This window comes from Anticarsia gemmatalis, chromosome 27, assembly GCF_050436995.1.
Source record: "Anticarsia gemmatalis isolate Benzon Research Colony breed Stoneville strain chromosome 27, ilAntGemm2 primary, whole genome shotgun sequence".
NCBI classification, from domain to species: domain Eukaryota; kingdom Metazoa; phylum Arthropoda; class Insecta; order Lepidoptera; family Erebidae; genus Anticarsia; species Anticarsia gemmatalis.
Window position 1 is genome coordinate 1,741,396 of NC_134771.1, and position 15,092 is coordinate 1,756,487.

The 15,092-nt window shown below is 42.3% G+C and overlaps 8 protein-coding genes across 8 annotated transcripts; 4 read left to right on the forward strand and 4 right to left on the reverse strand.

Moving 5' to 3' along the window:
- Positions 1 to 962: 962 nt before the first annotated feature.
- Positions 963 to 1,729, reverse strand: LOC142984374 (chorion class B protein Ld10-like). Its single transcript, XM_076131928.1, has 2 exons — positions 1,666 to 1,729; positions 963 to 1,538 (listed from the first exon to the last, which is right to left on the reverse strand). The coding sequence occupies exons 1-2, from the start codon at positions 1,714 to 1,716 to the stop codon at positions 963 to 965; spliced, it is 627 nt and encodes a 208-aa protein (XP_075988043.1). The 5' UTR covers positions 1,717 to 1,729.
- Positions 1,730 to 1,975: 246 nt separating this feature from the next.
- On the forward strand, positions 1,976 to 2,586 carry LOC142984375 (chorion class A protein Ld19-like). The gene is made up of 2 exons (XM_076131930.1): positions 1,976 to 2,048; positions 2,137 to 2,586. Exons 1-2 carry the CDS (start codon positions 1,998 to 2,000, stop codon positions 2,584 to 2,586), a joined length of 501 nt encoding a protein of 166 aa, XP_075988045.1. The 5' UTR covers positions 1,976 to 1,997.
- A 3,043-nt stretch (positions 2,587 to 5,629) lies between these two features.
- On the reverse strand, positions 5,630 to 6,388 carry LOC142984376 (chorion class B protein Ld32-like). Its single transcript, XM_076131931.1, has 2 exons — positions 6,338 to 6,388; positions 5,630 to 6,204 (listed from the first exon to the last, which is right to left on the reverse strand). The coding sequence occupies exons 1-2, from the start codon at positions 6,386 to 6,388 to the stop codon at positions 5,638 to 5,640; spliced, it is 618 nt and encodes a 205-aa protein (XP_075988046.1). The 3' UTR covers positions 5,630 to 5,637.
- A 291-nt stretch (positions 6,389 to 6,679) lies between these two features.
- Positions 6,680 to 7,365, forward strand: LOC142984456 (chorion class A protein Ld19-like). Its single transcript, XM_076132064.1, has 2 exons — positions 6,680 to 6,743; positions 6,867 to 7,365. The coding sequence occupies exons 1-2, from the start codon at positions 6,693 to 6,695 to the stop codon at positions 7,314 to 7,316; spliced, it is 501 nt and encodes a 166-aa protein (XP_075988179.1). The 5' UTR covers positions 6,680 to 6,692; the 3' UTR covers positions 7,317 to 7,365.
- Positions 7,366 to 10,233: 2,868 nt separating this feature from the next.
- Positions 10,234 to 11,006, reverse strand: LOC142984631 (chorion class B protein Ld34-like). Its single transcript, XM_076132380.1, has 2 exons — positions 10,943 to 11,006; positions 10,234 to 10,809 (listed from the first exon to the last, which is right to left on the reverse strand). The coding sequence occupies exons 1-2, from the start codon at positions 10,991 to 10,993 to the stop codon at positions 10,234 to 10,236; spliced, it is 627 nt and encodes a 208-aa protein (XP_075988495.1). The 5' UTR covers positions 10,994 to 11,006.
- A 275-nt stretch (positions 11,007 to 11,281) lies between these two features.
- Positions 11,282 to 11,905, forward strand: LOC142984377 (chorion class A protein Ld19-like). The gene is made up of 2 exons (XM_076131932.1): positions 11,282 to 11,348; positions 11,456 to 11,905. The coding sequence occupies exons 1-2, from the start codon at positions 11,298 to 11,300 to the stop codon at positions 11,903 to 11,905; spliced, it is 501 nt and encodes a 166-aa protein (XP_075988047.1). The 5' UTR covers positions 11,282 to 11,297.
- Positions 11,906 to 12,881: 976 nt separating this feature from the next.
- LOC142984378 (chorion class B protein Ld10-like) lies at positions 12,882 to 13,983 on the reverse strand. The gene has a single exon (XM_076131933.1). The coding sequence runs from the start codon at positions 13,551 to 13,553 to the stop codon at positions 12,882 to 12,884; it is 672 nt and encodes a 223-aa protein (XP_075988048.1). The 5' UTR covers positions 13,554 to 13,983.
- On the forward strand, positions 13,831 to 14,322 carry LOC142984380 (chorion class A protein Ld2/Ld41-like). Its single transcript, XM_076131934.1, has 2 exons — positions 13,831 to 13,881; positions 13,969 to 14,322. Exons 1-2 carry the CDS (start codon positions 13,831 to 13,833, stop codon positions 14,320 to 14,322), a joined length of 405 nt encoding a protein of 134 aa, XP_075988049.1.
- Positions 14,323 to 15,092: the final 770 nt, after the last annotated feature.

A 15,092-nucleotide genomic window follows, 5' to 3' on the forward strand; every position in this document is an offset into this window, starting at 1 on the left:
AGCGAAAGATACGCAATGCGTCACTCTACACCACGAGGCAACGTGTAACACGGCGTAGCGCTACAACTCGTAGTTTATCCTGAATTGTCACAAAACAATGAGTATTTTCTCATGTAGAAAATAAAGAAATATTTTGAATAGCTCTTTAAAAAGTGTGCACGCAGCATCGCTTCGCCTCATGGTGTAAAGTGACCATTATTTGTTACATATATTTTGTTGCGTAATTTTTTTTTTTATATGAAGTAATGTTTTTTTTGTTAATAAATCTTGTCTTGAACTTTCATTGTTGTTTGCAATTATTTATTGTGTTTCGGCAAATACATACTGTAACAAAATGTATATCTACTTTACTAAAAGAACCTGCTCAAATTGTAGCTTTATCTACTTGAAGCAGGGCTTGGACCACGTGGACTAGTCTGCAGACTTTACTTAGATCAAGGTTAACAAGATCACCAAAGGTCAGCTATAAGGAATGAATATACTTTTTTTTCATCAATTATATTTAAACTCTGCCGTTACTGAGTGAGCGACTGACTGACTGATGGACAACGCACAGCCGAAACCACTGAGCGTAGAAAGTTGAAATTTTGTATGCAGATTCCGTAAGAAGTGTAGAGGAGCACTAAGAGATGATTAATTAATTGGTAATTTCCTCCTGAAGGGGGAGAAATTACATGTGGGAAAAGCCGCAGACGAGAAGCTAGTTGTAATATATTACATATGTTACATTTAAAGGTACCTAAATGGACTTTCACATAACACAATGTTTAAGACTAATAAAATCATATAGGTACCTACATTATGAAGTGAAAAATAATATATCAGGAAAAGTAAATAACAGGACAGGCTCAACTTATTTACTACGAAGTGCAGGAAACATTAAAACAAAAATTTCAATATGCAAGTTATAATTGATTCTTTGGACTCATAACAGAAATCAGTCTGTAGCTTAAAGTGTCTTTTTAAATAGCGCATCCACATCCTCTACCAGCCCATCCGGCGTAGCCGAGACCAGGAGCGGCGAGACCCAGACCAGGAGCGATGGCAGCGGCGGGAGCCATGCCGGCAACACCGAAGGGAGCGATGCCAGCAGCACCGAAGGGAGCGAGAGCGGCAGCGGGAGCGTAGGCGGCCGCAGCGTAGCCGGGAGCGAAGGCAGTAGTCTCGGCGGCCATGGCGTTGATGCCATTGCCGCAGGCGTGGTTGACGGCACCAGCACCAGCAGTAGGCAACACACCCTCTACAGCTACAGTACCGACGAACGGCAGCTCACCAGCCGCGGCCAGAATACCCTCATAAACGTTATCAGACGCTACGGAGAGGCCGACGGGAGCGATGGCGGAGGCGCTGGAGACGGGCAGTCCACCACCGCTGGTGGGGGTGAAGTCCATGGCGGCGGCATAACCGCAAGGAGCACCCAAGCCGTAAGCACCGGCCATACCATAAGGACCGGCCAAGCCGTCGTACGCCAGCGCGGGAGCGGCCAGTCCACAAGGAGAAGCCAACGCACGGCTACCGAGGCACTGGCTGAACGCGACCTGAATGGCAACCGAATAACAATTATTTTATGTCCAACACTTAATACATACTATTATTTCTTTTACACGTAAAATTTAATTGAACCTTAACAAGACTGAGAAAGGTAAGAAATGCTTATAATGTTACCTGCACGAAGAGCGCCTGAGCGCAGAAGACGAGGACGATCTTAGCAGACATGTTGTTACTAATGTGAAGTATACAATGATGTTATACAACCTTCGTGAGGCTTTTATAATAACCCTTATCAGTAATTACCAAGAAAACTTAATTAATAGGTTATTGTAATTGAAAAGCTTGTGAAATAACGATAAGCCTTCAATTTACGTTAATCGTTTTTGTTAAGCAGTTGCGAAATACTTTCCCAGTTACATGTCACGTTTGTAATATTTCGTATAAAAAGTGGGTCAAGATCCAGTTCATCACTCAGTCTTCAGCTCCTCGTTGAACAAACATCAAACATGAATACCTTCGCTGTTGTGTTCCTCTGCGTCCAAGCTTGCTTGGTACAGGTGAGTGCCTCATAAATTACCAATGCCGTAACCAGTTTCTGAAAAGTTTTGTTAGAGCAAGTTATGTAATAAATATTGTTTTTATCAGAGCGTGTTCAGTCAGTGCACCAGCCGCGCCGCAGTGGCCGCTGACCCCTCTCCTTACGGTTTGGCCGGTCCCCTCGCATTAGACGGTTGCGCTGGCTGGGGAGGTATGGCTGCCGCCGCTCCCTTCGGTTACCGCGCTGGAATCGCTGACATCGCCTACCCTGGTCTGGCTGCTCCTTACGCCGGTCTGGCTGGCCCTTACGCTGGATTAGCTGGCCCTTACGCTGGTTTGGCTGCCCCATACGGTGCGGCTGCTCCTTACGGTGGTGCCGGTGAAGGTAACGTGGCTGTCGCCGGTGAGCTGCCAGTCGCTGGTAGCACCGCTGTCGCCGGTCAGGTGCCCATCATGGGCGCTGTGAAGTTCGGTGGTGATGTCGCTGCTGCTGGTGCCGTGTCTATCGCTGGACAGTGCGCTTGCGGCTGCGGAGCTGGCTCCCCTTACATCTACTAAGCTGTTTAAACCACTTTTTCCCATATATCAAGAGAAGCAATTAAACAAAGCATGTGAAGTAATTTATTTGTTTTTCTGATCTCTTCGTATGATATCCTATTAGTGTTATATTTCCTTAAATCATTGTTTAAAGAAAAAATATTATGGCTGAACTAATCAATTAATTGAAAAATTCATTGATTGGATTTGCGGTAATTCGGTAAATTTACAAAAGTGTAAGAAGAAATATATGAAATATGCAAAGTTCGCTACATTTTGCAGTACTATTCCGCCACATTACTGTCGACTAGCGTTTTCAGAATGTTTGCAGCCGTGCTGCGCTACTTTATATGGAAATCCTGAACATTACCCGACTAGCTCGATTCTCTACAATTATTTTGGTAATACGAGGGCCACTATTTATATTTTGAGCCTAACTATGAAAAACGGTAAATATGTGAGTGAAAACTACTTTATCGTGTTCTCGGGTATTCTTATGCATGATCTAGATAATTTTTTATCTGGTCGAAATATTTTTTTAATATTTTTTTTTCTTTCCCGAAGACCCCTCAAAAATAGGGTGTTTAAAAGCATAACCTGTTTCTTGTGCCGATGAAAAATCAAGGTTAATGCTATTTATTCTTGACGTTTTGGAACTAAATAAAGTCATTTGATGTCAAACTGTAGTGTATGGCGAGAAACTAATTTATTCGATTATTTTCGTGCACATAACAGCCGGTTGTTTAACAAGATGCGTTACGGCGGGCATTGTCATTATGGCACTCGACCTGTAGGATTTTGTGGCTTTTCCATATTTTAAACCAGTCTTTCAGTAAACTTTTGATTGTAAATCAATAAGAATTAACCATTCTACATTTTTCAAAAGACATTTTGGGCCGTGACAAAGTTTTTATAAAAAATCAAGGGACTATTTGTTGAAAAGTGCTTCGAGCGCGAAAAACTTTTTTTGGATTTGGTATATCTTAAAGCATCCATAAAGTCGACTGACGTTTATTTTTGGGCTCATGCGCATAGATCCTAGATCTGTGATCTGTCACGATTTGATACATGTATTTTGAAGCGAAACGATAGAATTTTCAAGCATTTGTTCGCACTAATCGGCGCGAGTACCTTTGCGAATTCTTGTAGAAAAAAAATTGGCTCATTTAGAAAAAAACTTCTAAACGGAAATATTCTCTCCAAATATTTTATATCTAAGAGTGGAAATAATGTATAGGATTGTATCGATCTATTGATGTGTCAGAAAACGAAAATGCATAATTAATTTTCGCACAGCATCGATTTTTCCGGACACAACTGGTGACCTTGGACGCCCTTCAGGAATTTCATTGGTGAGGGAAAAATAATCATGATAGAACTCTACATATGCACGTTTTAAATTTTCAAAAGATCGGACTTTATCACCAAAATAATAAATAAGTCGATATAGACACGACTGTTTCTATAAGTCACGTCGAAAGTCGTAATACCATTTTCCCGCACACTTACAATTTTCGATCGACGATATTGAAAATATTTTCAGCGCAGATTCCAAAACTTTCTTAGGAATGTAGTAGTCAAAAAGGTCAAACTTTACGATGAAAACACCAAATGGGGTCTAAAACAATCAGATTCGTCAAGGCTCAAAATATAAGTAGTGACCTAAGTACATTTTAAATATCATACTTACGGTACTCATTACCGACAGTACCAAGTGTTACAGTTGACAACTGTACAACGTACGTTGTACATCAAATTGATGGTCGCTATTCAGTACATTGCTGCTTTGACGTAACGTGTGAATCACTTTAATCTAAGGGATAAAATTGTGTACAGCATAGGGGCTTTCAAATTGTTGTCAATTGAGATAAATAAATAGCGCCCCAAGGTACTTTTTAATTTGATTGAAAAAAGGATGCAAAGAAGTGAATTTTCTTCTTTTTTGACCACATATAAAAAAAACTATACAACCAGATAGTAATAATATTTATATTGAGACTTGAAACCACTATTTGTAGGTTGTAATGGCGTGACGACTACTATAACCACTGTACCATGGAGGGCGTAGGCGTCGTCGTATAGATTTCGTGTGATTTTAGCTCAAAACATGTCTGTACTCATATTTATTATATCATCATTATCGTAGACTATTCAATAAATAGGCAATCCAGCAGTATAAGAATTCTTTAATTCGCACCTGTAGTTCCTGAGATTAGCGCGTTCAAAAAAATATACTCTTCAGCTTAATAATATTTTTATTACTAGGTTACCGAAATATTAGCAGTACTAAGCAACATCGTGTTAGTGTATTATTAAGTTACCAACGTGTTCGTGTATTACTAAGTTACAGAGTGTTCGTGTATTACTAGTTACCGGCGTGTTCGTGTATTACTAAGTAACTGAAGTGTTTGTGTATTACTTAGTTACCGGCGTATTCCTGTATTACTAGGTTACCTACTGAGTGTTTGTGTATTACTAAGTTCCGACGTGTTCGTGTTCGTGTATTATTAAGTTACCACTTTGTGTTCCTAAATAGCCAGCGTGTTTGTGTATTACTAAGCTACCTAGTATTCGTGTATTCCTTAATTGTCAACGTAGCGCTATCACGAGTTTTTGTATTAATATTCGTGTTACTTGGTTACTGTCTGTGTTTTGCTTTGTTACCGTTTCTCTGTGTATTTATTGGTTTAAGTTCGTTTACCTGACAACAAGTTTATACTATGTTTTGACACAATATTTAAAAAAAATGCAAGAATAAGGAAGAAAAGACTAAAAATATAGTTACAAAATAACATACAATTAAGATGCAATTCTTTACGCTCTCCTATTTTCACTTCTAAAATATGATTTAATAAACTTCATTTTCAACTATCTCCAAGCTAAGTAACTGTAAATGCGAAACTAATTTATTTAGGAGTTGCAAAATTTGTATCAAAGTACGAAACTCCTATTTATAACTTTGAGCTTATACATTGGTTTGTCAAGTAGAGGTTTGAAAGAATTAAATCAAAAGATAGAAATCAATATACATGGTCTTTATTAATTGAATTTGATCTGGGTTAAATTCCCTTTTTAGATAGCGCATCCACATCCTCTGCCAGCCCATCCGGCGTAGCCGAGACCAGGAGCGGCGAGACCCAGACCAGGAGCGATAGCAGCGGCGGGAGCGATGCCGGCGACACCGAAGGGAGCGATGCCAGCAGCACCGAAGGGAGCGAGAGCGGCAGCGGGAGCGTAGGCGGCCGCAGCGTAGCCGGGAGCGAAGGCAGTAGTCTCGGCGGCCATGGCGTTGATGCCATTGCCGCAGGCGTGGTTGACGGCACCAGCACCAGCAGTGGGCAACACACCCTCTACAGCTACAGTACCGACGAACGGCAGCTCACCAGCCGCAGCCAGAATACCCTCATAAACGTTCTCAGACGCTACGGAGAGGCCGACGGGAGCGATGGCAGAGGCGCTGGAGACGGGCAGTCCACCACCGCTGGTGGGGGTGAAGTCCATGGCGGTAGCAAGACCACAAGGAGCACCCAAGCCGTAAGGAGAAGCCCAACCGGCCAAGCCGTCGTAGGCAAGCGCGGGAGCGGCCAGTCCACAGGGAGAAGCCAAAGCGCGACTACCGAGGCACTGGCTGAACGCCACCTGCGTGAGCAGCAAAAATACATTTATTTTATTTTCAAAACTTAAACTATAAAACTCTATTGTCTTTTTTCAATACATCTAACTAAAAAAATTATTACGGGCCTGAGAATACGAAGAAATGCTTATATATTACCTGCACGAAGAGCGCCTGGGCGCAAAAGACAAGGACGATCTTAGCAGACATGTTGTTACTAATGTGAAGTACACAATGATGTTATACAACCTTCGTGAGGCTTTTATACTAACCCTTATCAGCAATTACCAAGAAAACTTAATAGGTTATTGTAATTAAAAAGTTTGTGAAATAACGATAAGCCTATAACGTTTGTACTTACAATGACACTTACTAAATACTTTTATTGTGATAGAAAATTACGAAATATTATTCTTCACATGTGACACGCACTGAACTCACATTTCATATAAAAAGCTGCCCAACATCCAGTTCATCATTCAGTCTTCAGCTCCTCGTTGAACAAACATCAAACATGAATACCCTCGCTGTTGTGTTCCTCTGCGTCCAAGCTTGCTTGGTACAGGTGAGTAAAATGAGTTTTTACTATTATGGTTTCATAAAATACCTAATACTTTTAGGATTTAGATTAACATAAATTGGGTACCATTAAATGCTTATTATTAAATTTTACCTTAAATGCTTGCAGAGCGTGTTCAGTCAGTGCACCAGCCGCGCCGCAGTGGCCGCTGACCCCTCTCCTTACGGTCTGGCCGGTCCCCTCGCATTAGACGGTTGCGCTGGCTGGGGAGGTATGGCTGCCGCCGCTCCTTTCGGCTACCGCGCTGGAATCGCTGACATCGCCTACCCTGGTCTTGCTGCTCCTTACGCCGGTCTGGCTGGCCCTTACGCTGGATTAGCTGGCCCTTACGCTGGTTTGGCTGCCCCATACGGTGCGGCTGCTCCTTACGGTGGTGCCGGTGAAGGTAACGTGGCTGTCGCCGGTGAGCTGCCAGTCGCTGGTAGCACCGCTGTCGCCGGTCAGGTGCCCATCATGGGCGCTGTGAAGTTCGGTGGTGATGTCGCTGCTGCTGGAGCCGTGTCCATCGCTGGACAGTGCGCTTGCGGATGCGGAGCTGGTTCCCCTTACATCTACTAAGTCTTCAACAATTATCTTATTGATATGAAAAGACAACAATAAACCGTTTATGTACAGCAATTACTTAGTAGTTTATATTTAAAATCCTACTTGTTTTTTCGATTAACGAGAGTTTTTATTTTTTTTTACCGATATTTGCTGCCAATATTCAGTGCCAAAGCTTACGCAGCAATCACAAAACTTCGTTGAAAATAAAAAAGTCTCAATTTTATCCTAAAAGTGACACTGTAATCGTCAAAGCTACATTGATTAATTTTAGCGCTAGTTAGAGCTTATAAGAAAAAAATGATAGTTTTCATATTTCAATCAAATGATTAATGATGAGACGTGCTGCCATTGAATATTTATATTACGACGCCCTTGACAGACAGTCAAAGACAACGGTTATTTCTAGCACTAAGGCGGTTCTGTATTACAACATGTATGTATGTGAATGAGGCAAAGGAAGTTTGTAAGGATCGTACTAAGTAGCGTTCGCTGGTTTCTGTCTACCCCTTTGGAAAGAAGGCATGATTTTATGTGTGGATATATTGAGTATGCGAGGTACCAATCTTTTTCCTTATAATAAAAAAGTCATTTAAACTTAAACAATCTATTCCGGCACTTCTAGTTTTACCACATTGTCATACAATCAACGCGACTCTAGGGCACAGTAAAAACCTCCATTTTTAAAGTGACGAGAGCTGAATAAAGTTGAACCGTCAACATAATATTAGACAATCTTTACGACAATTACCGCGCATAGGAATAATAGCTGACCCACGCAACTTCGCTTGCGTCACGTAAGAGAGAATGGGTCGTAATTTTCCCCGTTTTTGTAACATATCTTGTTACTACTCCGCTCCCAATGACCCTAGCTAACCTGATGTTATATAGCCCATAGCCTTTCTTGATAAATGGGCTATCTAACAGTGAAAGAATTTTTCAAATCGGACCAGTAGTTCCTGAGATTAGCGCGTTCAAACAAACAAACAAACTCTTCAGCTTTATAATCTATACTAATATTATAAAGCTGAAGAGTTTGTTTGTTTGATTGTTTGTTTGTTTGTTCTATAGAATCTCAGAAACTACTGATCCGATTTGAAAAATTCTTTCAGTGTTAGATAGCCCATTTATCGAGGAAGGTTATAGGCTATATATCATCACACTACGACCAGTAGGAGCAGAGTACCAGTAAAAAATGTTACAAAAACGGGGAAAAATTTGACCCATTCTCTCTTATGTGACTCAAGCGAAGTTGCGCGGGTCAGCTAGTGAATAATATCACTTTTGTTGTTTTCTGTACAGATGACCAGCGGGCTTATCACGTATCTCAGTTGACAGCTAGTGTACGTCAAATTGATAGGCACTATTTAGTACATTGCTGCTTTGACGTAACGTGTTAATCACTATATTATAAGAGAGAAAACAATGTACAGCATAGTGGTTTTCAAGTAGTTGTCAGCTGAAATACGTGATAGCCCCCCTGAATTTGTAACTGTTGCAGTGAAGTGGTAGTAAAATTCCGTATTACTCAAGAATATTTAAAATTTATAAAACATATTCTAACTAAACGAAACTTTCTTAACATTTGGTTAAAAAATATAAACAAATTAAAAATAACAAAGTAAGGGAGAGTGCACTATGAATCGAGGTACTCCTCCGCATCGCTGTGTATTTTGTAGAAGGGTGACTTGTGTTATGACTCATCAGCTCTAGTGAACTGACTAGTCAGCTCGTGACCACGGTCGTTGTAATGCGAATATAAGGTATTCTAACCTTTATTTTCAGTCGCGATTAAGACCCGTTTCATTATAATATTATGTGTACAAGTCGCGACAGTTTAAAATAGTTAATAATCCTTACAGCCTGACAATACAAGTTTCTCAATACTACTACTACTATACGTATGGTTAGTGGTCAACCTAGTGTCAAAGTTGTTCAAGCCGCCCGAAAGGCCTTTGACGTGGCTTAACGACTGTTATCTTAATTGACAACAACCGGGACCGACTTTTTACGTGCCCTCCGAAGCACGGAGACGCCCAGTTCAAATACCACTATGCGGTCACCCATCTGTGGAATGAACGCGCCAAGGTTTGCTTAACCCACAGAACGTTTACCGACCGGTGAGCGCAACTGGCTACGAGCGCCTCCTCGTCTCAATCAAAATGCACAATGACATTATTTAGATTGCAAACCCTCAGTTTTGCAGTCTAATTAATGTTTGTATTGTTTGTATCTTCAGCATGAAAGAAGTACTCTACAGCTATCACATATCTCAGTTGACAACAATTGAAACGCTACTACGCTGTACATTGTTTTCCCCCTTAGATTTAAGTGACGATCACGTTATGTCAAAGCAGCAATGTACTGCAAAGTGACCATCAATTTAACGTACACTAGATGTCAACTGAGATACGTGATACGTGTACTGACTACTGAACTGTATTGAATATAAAATTCTGATAAATAAACTAAACGATCAAGGTTCAATATCTTTGACCTGTAAACATAGTTGGTTAGCCAAAGGAATAACTGAATTAAAAAAACGATTTTGTTTTGCAAGGTTCTTATTTATTTAAATCGGTTTCATTGAAATTTCTATTCGGTTGCGTGAAGTTCCATTTTGCAGTACATTTTAAATTATCAAACATTCGATACTTGACAGTATCGCCTAAAAAGATTTGCGAAAGATTGCCCTGCTGCTCGTACATCGGGTTTAATAATATTTTGAGTTTCTCTCTCATGTCAAAGCTGAACATGGTGGGAATGAATGTAGTTTGCTCCGACACAAATAGCTAAAAAGATAATAATATACATATGTAGCTTTAGGACTTAGATCAAGTAATACATTAAAGTAAAAACAGATTTCAATATGCACGTTTATATTTATTGTTGCCCTCAAATTATAATCGAGATCGTTCGCGGAAGCAGCTGTTTAAATAGCGCATCCGCATCCTCTGCCAGCCCATCCGGCGTAGCCGAGACCAGGAGCGGCGAGACCGAGACCAGGAGCGATAGTAGCGGCGGGAGCGATGCCGGCGACACCGAAGGGAGCGATGCCAGCAGCACCGAAGGGAGCGAGAGCGGCAGCGGGAGCGTAGGCGGCCGCAGCGTAGCCGGGAGCGAAGGCAGTAGTCTCGGCGGCCATGGCGTTGATGCCATTGCCGCAGGCGTGGTTGACGGCACCAGCACCAGCAGTGGGCAACACACCCTCTACAGCTACAGTACCGACGAACGGCAGCTCACCAGCCGCGGCCAGAATACCCTCATAAACGTTCTCAGACGCTACGGAGAGGCCGACGGGAGCGATGGCGGAGGCGCTGGAGACGGGCAGTCCACCGCCGCTGGTGGGGGTGAAGTCCATGGCGGCGGCATAACCACAAGGTGCACCCAAGCCGTAAGAAGCAGCCATACCATAGGGACCGGCCAAGCCGTCGTACGCCAGCGCGGGAGCGGCCAGTCCACAAGGAGTAGCCAACGCGCGGCTACCGAGGCACTGGCTGAATGCCACCTGAGTGAACAACGGAATAATATTAATTTGTATTCGTTATTCAATCCATATGACTTTAAGATTATTCTTTTTAAATTTACTAATGAAATAAGATTAGAATCAAAAGAAACGTTTATAATTATAAATGCTTTACCTGCACGAAGAGCGCCTGAGCGCAGAAGACGAGGACGATCTTAGCAGACATGTTGTTACTAATGTGAAGTACACAATGATGTTATACAACCTTCGTGAGGCTTTTATAATAACCCTTATCAGTAATTACCAAGAAAACTTAATAGGTTATTGTAATTAAAAAGTTTATGAAATAACGATAAGCCTATAACTTGTGTACTAACAATGACACTTACTAAATACTTTTATTGTGATAAAAAATTACGAAATGTTATTCTTCACATGTGACACGCACTGAACTCACATTTCATATAAAAAGCTGTCCAACATCCAGTTCATCATTCAGTCTTCAGCTCCTCGTTGAACAAACATCAAACATGAATACCTTCGCTGTTGTGTTCCTCTGCGTCCAAGCTTGCTTGGTACAAGTGAGTACAATTAATTATAAATACACCTAATGCTTTCATAATGAGATCAGGATAGATTGGGTCCCTATTAAATGCCTGTACTTTAATTTCACTTTAAATGCTTACAGAGCGTGTTCAGTCAGTGCACCAGCCGCGCCGCAGTGGCCGCTGACCCCTCTCCTTACGGTTTGGCCGGTCCCCTCGCATTAGACGGTTGCGCTGGCTGGGGAGGTATGGCTGCCGCCGCTCCCTTCGGCTACCGCGCTGGAATCGCTGACATCGCCTACCCTGGTCTGGCTGCTCCTTACGCCGGTCTGGCTGGCCCTTACGCTGGATTAGCTGGCCCTTACGCTGGTTTGGCTGCCCCATACGGTGCGGCTGCTCCTTACGGTGGTGCCGGTGAAGGTAACGTGGCTGTCGCCGGTGAGCTGCCAGTCGCTGGTAGCACCGCTGTCGCCGGTCAGGTGCCCATCATGGGCGCTGTGAAGTTCGGTGGTGATGTCGCTGCTGCTGGAGCCGTGTCCATCGCTGGACAGTGCGCTTGCGGCTGCGGAGCTGGCTCCCCTTACTACTATTGATTCAAAGGATTTCAGTAATGTAACTCAAACCAAATTTGAAATAAACAGTCACTGTTCAGTAATAAAACGCTTTTTATATTTGATACCAAATCTTCATTACATAAAAAGAAACATCGGGTGAACATATAAGGTATTCTAACCTTTAATTTTCAATCGCGATTAAGACCCGTTACATTATAATATTATACATAAAAAGAATACGGCATTGTCTTTACTTAGTGAATACTGTTATTTATTTCATGTGGTGTATAGGATCGTTAAAAATTACGTAAATAAGGCTCAAATGTAGGTAGAAATTGGCTGGATAGATAGATAGATGTAGAAGAAAGCAGCGTAAAGCAGTGACAGATGACGTTTGTTGGGGAAGACCTTCTGCCTATCTTTGCCTTAGTATAAAATTATCACAACATATCATAGAATAAAGTCTCTTCACCGCATCTAAAAAAAGAAGAAAAAATTAAAATCAATTGAATGTATTTGCGGTTTTCAGCAATACATAAAGCGATTCCCAAAAAGCTTGAACGTATAATCTGTGTTGGAAATCTTTAGTAATTTAAACATTAGAATTTTTTGAGATATGTTTGCTTGAGAAAAAAATACCATCTTCTTACATCGATAGATTTTAATAATTCTCACATTTTGTACTTTGTAGACAGATAAGTACATAAAAAACTATGCATTGAATCAGACCTACAGCGTCCATACTTTTAAATGTTTCGACCCATATTTCGAGAAATTAAAGTGTGATTTTCAACAAGGGAACCTATGTTTTCTTCATGTTTGGTCCAAAATCTAGCTATAGAGTTCAAAATTACGTCAAAATCGATTTACTGGTACGCATATCTAAGGATATTTAACTTTAACATTTGAAGAAATGAATCAGATTGAGGTTATTACGACTAGGTTTCAACGACAAAGACAATTAGTATTTGCACAAATCTTTATTTATCGGAAATTGATTGTGGTATTACTTTTTCTAGTATACTCCACACCCACAAGCATAACCTCCGGCTTGTCCCAGACCAATGACAGCAGGAGCAACAGCTGCTATACCTGAACCGCAGCCAGCAGCTCCATAGCCGGCAGCTCCATAGCCGGCAGCTCCATAGCTGGCAGCTCCATAGCCGGCAGCACCGTAGCCGATACCAGCTGGTCCAACACCAATAGCACCAGCAGAATTGAGAGCATTGCTTGTGATAGCAGTCACTCCATTACCACAGCCGTAGTTGACGATGCCTGCACCAGCAGAGGGCAACGCACCCTCCAAAGCTACAGCACTCAAGAACGGCAGCTCACCGACTACGAGTAGAGAGCCTTCATAAGTGTTCTCAGACTCTACAGAGAGGCCGGTGGGAGCGATGGCGGAGGCGCTGGAGACGGGCAGAGCGCCGCCACTGGTGGGAGTCACCTCGATACTTGCAGCGTTTATGCCAGCACCAGCGTAACCTAGACCAGCGCCGATGCCACACCCTGAACCAATGCCGAGTCCAGCTCCGTAAGCCAATCCATTACCTCGCAGTGCGCCACATGATGAATAGCCGGCACCTACAGCGCGCAGCTGATTGGCTCCAGGATAAACACACTGACTGAATGCAACCTGTGCGATGAGCGCCTGAGCGCAGAGGACGAGGATAGCTGCGGCAGACATGTTACTTATTGTACTGCTGACACGAGAATGATGTCCAGCACCACTGCTGCTGCTTTTATACTAACACTGTGTTATCAATACACAATCACTTACACTCGTCTATGAAATACTGTTTGTGACATTTGCGATAAATATTGCACTTATTTAGCGAACATAATGTACATCACGTACTGCGATAATACAGACCTAGTAACTGCAATTGTGGCGAATATAAAACCGTGTGAATAGTTGCAGTTCATCATTCAGTCTTCAGCTCCTCGTTGAACAAACATCAAATATGAATACCCTCGCTGTTGTGTTCCTCTGCGTCCAAGCTTGCTTGGTACAGGTAAGATTTAATATTTTCTTCTAAAATTCCTAAACTTTTTAATCGATAACTATGAGCATTTTGTTCTAACTCTTAATATTTCTTCAGAGCGTGTTCAGTCAGTGCGGTGGGTGTGGCTACTCTCCCGTTGCTGGCATCGCTCCTACTCTCGGCTGCGGTGGAGCCGCTCTTGGTTACGGTGGACTCACCGCATCAGGAGGCTTAGCTGGACTCGGCGCGTACGGTAGCGCTGCTGGTGTTGGGTATGCAGCTTCAGGTGCGAGTGCGTACGGCGGCGCCGGTGAAGGTAACGTGGCGGTCGCCGGTGAGCTGCCAGTCGCCGGTAACACCGCCGTCATCGGTCAGGTGCCTATCTTGGGCGCTGTGAGATTCGAAGGAGCTGTGCCGGCTTGTGGCGCCGTGTCCATCGCTGGACAGTGTGCTTGCGGCTGTGGATACTGAAATTACGGAAAAAACCGAGACATATAATATATTGAGCTTACATTGTAGTTCACATTTAAAATTGTATAAAATAAACGAAACTACCTATGAAATACTATTTGTTTTAGTTTCATATCTTGTTGTATGGTGTTTTTAATCACTCAGAAACCAAACCCTTTAATAAATAAATAAACAATGTGAATAACTGTGTTACCGAATGACAATAACTTGTATTTTAATTTTATTCTCATTAAAATCAGTACTTGTACTTATAAACATAAATCAGTTACTGATTAATCTAAAGTGAAGATAATCTATGATTCTGAAACAATACCGTTACCGCAACGTAGGTATTCAGGGAGATTTACTGCAGTCCGGTTTTTGGAGGAGCTCGTGGCTTAGTTCATAACAGCCGCACGGATCGATCTCTGAGGTTAAGCTACGCTTGCCGAGGTTGTTCCGTGGATGGGTGACCATCTTATACATATCGAGTTCCTCCGTGTTTCGGAAGGCACGTTAAATTGTGGGTCCCGACTGTCATTTTCGGAGATCTTTGACAGTCGTTAACAGTCGTCAGAAGCTTGAAAGTCTGACAACCAGTCTCACCGAAGGGTATTGTGTTATAACCCAAGTAACTGGGTTGTGGAGGTCAGATAGGCAGTCGCTCCATGTAAAACACTGGTATCCAGCTACATCCGGTGAGACTGGAAGCCGACTCCAACATAGTTTGGAACAAAGGCTAAGCGAATATATATATCGGTAGGTACTAGAGCGTTTGACATTTCAATCTA